Source organism: Gavialis gangeticus, unplaced genomic scaffold (assembly GCF_001723915.1).
Source record: "Gavialis gangeticus isolate Ggan-Ray unplaced genomic scaffold, GavGan_comp1, whole genome shotgun sequence".
Lineage (NCBI taxonomy): Eukaryota > Metazoa > Chordata > Crocodylia > Gavialidae > Gavialis > Gavialis gangeticus.
The window spans coordinates 158634538-158643062 of record NW_017728992.1 but is presented as its reverse complement, the minus strand read 5'-3'; the positions used below and the strand labels follow the sequence as shown (position 1 = coordinate 158643062).

At 43.8% G+C, this 8525-nt stretch overlaps 1 protein-coding gene across 1 annotated transcript in view; it reads right to left on the bottom strand.

Moving 5' to 3' along the window:
• Positions 1 to 8525, bottom strand: part of LAPTM4B (lysosomal protein transmembrane 4 beta) — a 122295-nt gene that overhangs the window by 68475 nt on the left and 45295 nt on the right. Inside the window, exons 3-4 of the mRNA XM_019527972.1 lie at positions 1871 to 1944; positions 1075 to 1197 (exon numbers count right to left, since the gene is read on the bottom strand). Of these exons, the coding sequence (XP_019383517.1) occupies positions 1075 to 1197; positions 1871 to 1944 (197 nt within the window). The remainder of the gene's footprint in view (positions 1 to 1074; positions 1198 to 1870; positions 1945 to 8525) is intronic.

Sequence of the window (8525 nt, the reverse complement as noted above, 5' to 3'; positions counted from 1 at the left end):
CCCCCCCCGGAAACCCTGCTAGCCGGGGCTGTGCTGCCCCAGGTCAATGTGCTGCAGTCCCAGGTGCACGTGTAAGTGCTGCACCTCGGAGCAATAAACTCCAGCACCAACAGAACAGACTAAAGTCTTTTAGTCCATGTAAGGCATTTCTTCCAAGGCTTCAGATACCATTCCTTTCAGATGAAGTTCAAATTTTTGCCAGGATTAGGTCCCACATTCATAGATTGTTTATACAGTGCTGACATGCAGGTGTCCTCTGCCATTGCTTGTGGGCATATACAATTACATTAATATTTTCAGCTTATTTATTCTTTTTATATATTAATGTCACTTTTCACCATTCTGGCAACATAATAAAGGGACACTAAAGGATATATAAATCTGCAGTCAGTTTAAGGCACCTTTATACAGACAGGGCAGTGAAAAAAGGCCAGAAATTTAATATGCCACCTAAGCTCTTCATTAGGTCTTTTTCATCATCCTTAGTCTCTACAAATACCTCTTCTCTACACATATCTGTGGTTCAGATTTTTTTACTCAACTATAGCTGCATGGACTTGCATCTGCAGTAGAGGAAAATGTCCAAGTTGGCTAATATTTTGTTGTTTTCCAGTCATATTTCTAATACAGGTGACTTTTAACTCATTCCTGTGCTTTCACTTCCAGTGTCAGCTGTGAATTTCATTAGTACAGTATGTGTTTACTGCATGCCGATCATTAAAGAGGATGCTGAATAAGACAAGATCTAACATAGCTCCCTAAGGGCCTACTCTCCCACTCCCACTGACTTGACACAGTGCTGCCTACTGTGATTTCATTTATTAGTGTTCATCTATCTGCTGTTTCTCATTGCCTTTCATTTATAGTCCTCTACCTAGTTTTCCATCCATGTAATAGAGTTCATATCAATGTCAACTGAAATTTGATTTTCAATGTAGATGTTCAGAAAAAAACTTCAAAGTAAGCTTCTTCCCAGCAATCTGCAACTCTGCCTCTGTCCTGACTGGAAGGATGGGGTAAGAAGGTGCAGAACAAAATGCCAGTGAAAATTACTGTTAACATCAAACAATTTACCAGCTGCCGTAGATAGTCTTGAATGGTGTTTGGATAAACAAGGACACTGATGGCAACCAAAGTGTTCAGGGCGAAGTCAAAGATCTGGTAACAGAAGAATGGGATAATCCAGGCTGCATGTTGCTATAAATAAAATAGAAAAACAGAAGAGCTGTAAGTAAAAGCAGAACTGTATGTTTCCTTCTGAATAAAGAAATCCTGACATTATGCAATGATATTCTCTCTTGAGACTAAGTTTCACAGAGGGAAAATAACTTGCTAAGTCTGCTAAAAAAAAAAATATGATATGCAGCCAATATATGTTTGGCAGCAAAGCTGACACAGACTTTAGGGTGTGAGTCTACACCTTCTACAGCTGCATGTAAAAATCAAACAGAACTACTTTGGTTTTCTAGGACAGTAAACTGTTGAGTGGGATTAAAATAAAACATGTTCTTTAAAACCAATCCTGGTATCATAGCAGTAAGTGGGGAAAACATTTATGCATTTTTAAGGGAACAGGTTTTGGCCTTTGCATTCAATTTATCCAAAAGCATACTAACAGATTTACTATTTGAGATTGTGGACTGTGAATACAACTACCAGTAGATAATATTAGGTTTTTATTGCCCTAATCAGCATAGAATCACTTGGCACAATATGATCTAAACCAACAACCAGAAAGCTTTCTGGTTTCTTTAGTAGCTAAGCAAATCTTAAAATAAAACAACTTGAATTTCCATTTATCAATCTTAAAAAATGTATAACAAGTTCAATAACTAGAATCATTAACTTTGTACTTAAAGTAAATGATTACCTTATAGGCTCCATATGTAGCCATTGCACAAATCAGGATCATAAGAAGAGAAATTGCAGTTGCAATGCACATATCTGAAACAGATAAATAAATCAAAATGTAAGAAGTAAACAGGCATCTCTGTTCTGGTTTTTTGCCCACTGCCCAGTGTAGTGGTTTCTAAGTTGGGGTACATCTCCCTAGAGAGGCACAGAAGACTACTCAAGAGAGTGAGGGGGCAGACAAACCTGCCAGTTATCCTCTAGAGTTACAGCTGGAGCAAGACTCTAGATACTGTGGTTGCAAAGTAAGTCTTCCAAATATGAAGCAAATACAGGTGATCCAGTGATGGATGATGAATACATTAGGCAGCATAGTCCTATAACACTATAAAGTGAGGGGTTAGAGATAGGGACCTACTTAAATTGTGGTTTCACGATTTTTACAGAAACTGCACAAAATGGTTATCTTCACAAAAAATGCCATTGGTCGTGATTTCCCGGGAAATCAACCAAAAAAATTTAATAAAAATAAGATGCTGGCTCCCCAGTGGGCAAGAGAAGTCTTGCTGCTGCTGTGATCAAGCTTTGCAGCCTGCCTGGGAGGGGAAGGCACTGGCTGGCAGGGTGGCACAAAGGGCAGCAGACAAGATGACAGCTGCCCCCTTGTGCCAGTCCACCAATCAGCACCGAGGGGTGGGGCTGCATGAAGGCCAGTCAGCAGCCAAGATGGTAGCCTCCCCTTCATCTCCTCTTCCCCAAGGCCTCTCCGCCAGTCAGTGCCAAGAGGCAGGGCCACTGTGAAATAACCACAAAAACAGCTCTTCCAGCTGTAACCATGCTGCGAAAACTGCTTTCTCTTGCTGCAAGTTAGATAGGTCCCCAGTTATAGAGGACATAACTAGTGTTATTTTCCTGAAGAGGGAGCTCCACTTCGAAAAGATGGGGGAATATTTGGTTAGCAAGGGATATGCAGCCTCTGCTGAAGCAATAGCTAATCCAAAGCCATATCTACATGGTAAGCGTCCTAGGCCCGGAGGCATGGGTAAACCAGCAGCTTCTTGGGCAGGCTTTTCAGCCTGTGCTGAGCTCTGAAATGCCATAGCTATGCTGCTATCAGCACCTAATACAGTTAGTTTAGAGCTAGCTCGGGTATGTCTATGTGAGCTGTGAAAGCAGACCAGAAGAGCTACCAGCTCACAAAAACTGTAAAGTCAAACTAAAAAATTATGGGGTAAAAGCCTAGGTCTAATGAAGCAACCAGCCCCTCAGACTTCACTGAGGCCAGTATTCCAGTACTCTGTGGGCATGTCTACATGATATGTTTACTGTGGGGCTGCCTAATTAGATGCACAATAAAATGTCACCATCTACACGTACAGTGCTATTAGGATGCAGTAAACTAATCAACTCTGCCACAGGTTAGTACTTGTCAACACAAGTACTATCCTAATGCAGAATTATTTACTCCACAGCAACATACGTGTAGACACTGAAGGGCCGGCTGGGGCACGAGGGTGCCCTGCTGGCTAGCCCCACCCTCATGCTCTGGCCAGCCCCTCCACAGCACATTGAGCCAAGTTAGAGCAGTCCTGCTTGGCAGATGGCCTGCAGGGTCCCAGGGGGCCCAGGAACTGCTCCAAGTTCAAACATCATACCTGGGGGAAATAAACTCCAGCATAATAAGCACCAGAGTTTATTGCTTCAAATTAATTGCACATGTAGATGCACCCTGTGAGAACTATAAAGAAATGGCCAAGCTAAAGCTAATCTTGAAAGGAAATAAAAGTGAATACTGCAGATACTGTCTGTCTTAATGTTGTCATCATCATCAATGTGAACCAATGATTAAGACTCTGAAACTTTACAAGAACAGGTTAAACATCTTATAAAACAGGCAATATAGTTAAAGGCATCCCATAGCAGAAATAGGATCCTAAAATCCCTCATTCAGAACAAAACCACAACACAAATTAAGATGTGTATTTGAAATACCATTTCTTAACTTAGGAGGCTTGGTAAAAAAATAAGCTGAGAATATCTGTGCATATAAGTGCGAAGTGAGGACTTCTTACATGGTATCTTTTACTGGTTAAACAGTTTATTAGGAGAGAAGTTAGATAAACCTTCAGGCACCCTTCCTCAGGTCTGAGAAAGCAGCAGGTACAGTTTAAGTAAAAAGTTTTAACTTATGGAAGGGCTCAAAAGCTTGTTTAACTTCTCTTCCAGATATACAGTTGTTTTAATAAAAGATATCACCAACAAACCTTTGCTTCTTGCCATTTCCTGGATCACCACAGCTATGACATTGTGGCCACATCTACACATGCGCTTAACTGCAAAGTAGACTAGTTAGCTGCAGACTAAAGTGTCACGGTCTACACATGCAGCGATATTAAGCTGCAGTAAACTAAGTAACACCGCAGTAAGATAGTAAGTACCGTCCCCAACAGTACTATCTTATGCCAGGGTAATTTACTGTGATTAAATGCACATGTAGATGCTGACCACAGGCATGAATTGCACCCAATCAACCTAGCCAGCCAAGGACCAGACTCCTGCCTGCCACACAGTTACACAGCTCTGCACTTTCAGCATCTTCATGCCCCTGCCAGCCTCTCCACTGTCCAATGCCACCACCTGGATCCCAGGGCTGACCCCCAATACCCCTTGCCAGTCCAGGTCTGCTCTGCCTCAGCTCAAAATTGCTGCAATCCTGTCCGCGTGTGTTGAGGCTGTGCCTGGGAGTAGTTTACTCTGGCTTAAATTGCTCCAGGGTTTACTGCTTCATATCAATTGCATGTGTAGATGCATCCTGTGTGTACTTTTACCTTGTGTGTAAAAGTAGCAGAAAATGTGGCACAAGAACTATCAGAAGTTTAATGTGTCTCAAGGTTTTATTTAGAGTTGCAAGAATATCATTTGTCATTTTGTTTCCCTTTTGCACTTTTGGTTTCTTTTAGGGCATTTTAATGTACTTTTCACGTGCCCACTGGTATTTCAGAAAGATTAAAACAGGGGAGGTGTATGGACACAGCCATATCATAGTATCACATTATATTAAAAGTAACTTTAAATAAACTTGATATGAAGACCAACTGAAAACTAGAATTATTTAAGACATAGTGGGCACATCTATTTGAGATGCTTTACTGTGATGTAGCATAGTTTATTGCACAGTAAGCATGTACATCTACACATGCACATGTTTACTGCACAGTAAAACTCGCCCATTCACGAGAAAATATGGTATCTGCAAAAGCAAGTAGCATATTTACTTGTGAGGAGTTTATTGTGCAATAGCGCTTGCGTAGATGCCTGACCAGGAGCAAATCTGCTCCCAGTCAGCCAGCCATCAGGGTGCAGGAGATTGTTCCCTGCCCCCAGGAACTGCCTGCTGCCAGGGCGGGTTCCACCACCAGAACCTGGGCAGGTATTATGTCCTCCTGCCCCAGCAGCAGGGAACTCCAAGATCAAAATTGGGCAGCAGGGGCTGGGAGATCCTTATCTCCCAGCTCCTGTTTCACCATGGTGATCAGAGAGCAGGGGGGCTGGGAGATCCTGCCAGCTCTTCAGTTGTGGGGCTCAGGCAGGGAGATCTTTATCTCCCAGCTGACTGCAGGGCTCAGGCTGGGAACTAAGAATCTTCCAGCACCAGCCCCAAAGGTCAGGAGCTGGCACTAGGAACTCCCTGCTGGCAGGGGCTGGAGAGCCTGATCCCCACTCAGCTCTGCAAGCGTGGAGTTGGGTGGGGAACAGGCTGCAGGGGGGAACAATCTCCTGCCCCATCCACCTGTGGGACAGCTAGTAGTAAGCCCCCAGCTGGGGGGGAAATTCCCTCCCAGCCAAGGATTCACTGCTAGCTGCCCCATCAGCTCCTCTTTCCAAGCCTTGCACCTCGATGGGACCTGCCTCTTCCCTGCAGCTCTTTCCAAACCCTGCACCTCAATTGCCTGATTGGGGTACTGGGCTGGGACCTGCCCCTGACAAATCTCTCTTGGCCCAGTGCTCCCTGCCAGCCCCTGGGATAGCACTCAGAGGGAGCCTTGAATTCTCCCTGTGGCAACAGGAGCCCATTGTGGTGGCCGCAGGAAGTAGTAGCAGCAGGGAAGTAATGTCCCTGTATGTGTAGACACCTGCCTGGGAGTGTTAACTTGTGAGTTGTTTATTCACAAGTAAACTGATCTCAGATCAAATGTATGTGTATATGCACCCAGTGATTCTAACTTGTGCTAACCTTATTGGGAAAAAAGAAATATTTGTTTCATGATTTCCCTTTTATCTGACCGATCCAGATCCAGCAGTGGTCACAGAGACTTTGCCCATCTCCCAAGGACACTGCCTTTTGTCCATTTGTTCCATCTGTTGAAAACCTTCTCTCTCATTCATTATTTAAAGAGAAAATCTCTTTTAAGCCTTGGTCCATTGGTGATAATGATAGTGTCATTTCACTGGCAGAGCCTCATAAATTGTTATAAACTTGACATTTCTATTTTGATCTGATGAACTAGTGCTTCCTCTCCCTCTTTCTCTCTCTCTCTCCAAGTCTGTCTTGGTGCCTGCAGCCCTCGTTGGCTCGAGGTGTCTCTAACTCTTTCTGTGCTCATCAGTTCCTCTGAGCTCTGTCAGCTTAAATTAATTAGAACTGAAACTAGATACACAGCATACTAACAAGTACCCTTGGGTGTTTTTACACAGGAGTTAACCATGCAGTGCATTCTGTTGTGCATTGCTTGCAAGCTATGTGACTATCAGTTGAACTACATTTATACTGCTTTAATGAACTTATTACCATTTAAAATGGATCTTGAAGGTTTTTTAATAAAATAAAAATAAAAAAAAAAATAAAAAAATCAGAGATCCAGCAGATTGTTTTAAAGAAAAAATTTTACAGTTAGATCATAATTTCTCTTCCTGCTGATCTTTGTTTCCTGTTTCAGTGAGAAGGGGCTGCTGATGCTGTGCAAAAGAGCTGGTAGCTTCCTGTAATGGAGGATGAAAGCACACAAACAGCCAGTTTGCAATGCTACTGCTCCTAGGAGTGAAATCAAGAGAAAAATATGGGAAATAAAATATAACAGCAGCATCTTTATGAAGCACAGGCTTTGCAGGAATAGGGAAGAGTCAGAAGTATTAAGAGCCAAATAGCATCTAGCTTATCTCCCCAAAATGAGATCCAAAACAAAGGGTTTGTCTACACAAGATGCTAACTAAGCAGTAGCTTAATAGCACTGCACAGTAGCATACTGGGCAAAACCTGTGCTAATATGCTACTGCATAGTAGTGTTAGGCTACTGCACAGTTACCATCTGTACAAGTGTGTCCAGGTGGTGGTGCTACTGCGTAGTAGCAACAGTTACTACACGTTGATTTGGTACTTCATTATCCAAGTACTAAACTTAATGCACTATAACTATGACGCATTAATGAATGTGTAGACACACCACCCATGGGATGTTGTGGATGGACAAACAAATTATACTGAGTTAAAAGGAAAGTCAGCTGACTTAAGCTTCCACACACCAAAAGATAGAAACATGAAGCAGCTGAACTGTGGTAGCTTCGTAATTATTTCACTTAGGGGTAAACTCATCCAGCCTAGCTTCCACTTTCCATGAGATAGAAGCAGACATATGAAATAGCATACATCAGCTAATTGCAGTAACTAAGTCCTCCTCCTACCCCTATTTTCAGTCAACATAATTTGTTCATTTGTCTACACAAGAGTGATTGAGAACTCCAGTTCATCTTTTGACCAGCTGCTAGAGTCCTGGGGAGGAGGCTCTTGTCTGCCAGACTGGCTGACCTGCTCCACCGGGCTTTAAACTAAGCCTGCCGGGGGATGGGGGGGACTACCGCCATTGCTGCCCTGCTGGGCAACCCTTACAGAGCCAGCAGGTGAAGGCACTTAAGGGAGCCCACCCCTGCCCCAGCCCTGGAATGAACTGTAGGCAAGGCAAAGGCCACCATGGGGACACTTGCGTGCCTATACACAAATGCCAGGAGCCTGGGGAACAAACAGGAGGAACTTGCCCTCTTGCTAAACACAAATGACTATGATGTCATAGGGATAACAGAGACCTGGTGGGTCTCCACCCATGACTGGACCACAGGTACAGGTGGCTATACCCTGTACAGGAGGGATCGAGAGGACAAAAGGGGTGGGGGTGTAGCTCTCTATGTCAAGGAAAGGTACGCATCCCTGCAAGTCCACATGGGCAACCATGGTGGATGACTTGAGACCCTTCGGGTTAAAATCCATAGGGAACATGGCACAGGGGATACTATGGTGGGAGTCTACTACAGACCCCTACCCAGGATCAAGATCTTGACCGGGAGTTTGCCAAGAAATTAGCTGAGGCCGCATGCTCCTGGTATATGGTTGTCATGGGAGACTATAACTACCCACACATCTCGTGGGAGGATCACTCAGCCAAATCTGAACAGTTGCAAAGCTTTCTCTCGTGCATGGATGACTTCTACCTGACTCAAGAAGTCTATGGGCCAATGAGACGTAAAGCACTGCTCAACCTGGTACTGGCAACTGGGGATGACCTAATCAGCGACCTAATGATTGAAGGGAAGCTGGGTGACAGTGATTGCGAGCTGATCACTTTCACCATCCACCGTAAAGCTGGCAAGTCAGTCAGCAATACAGAAGTCCTCGACTTCGGGAA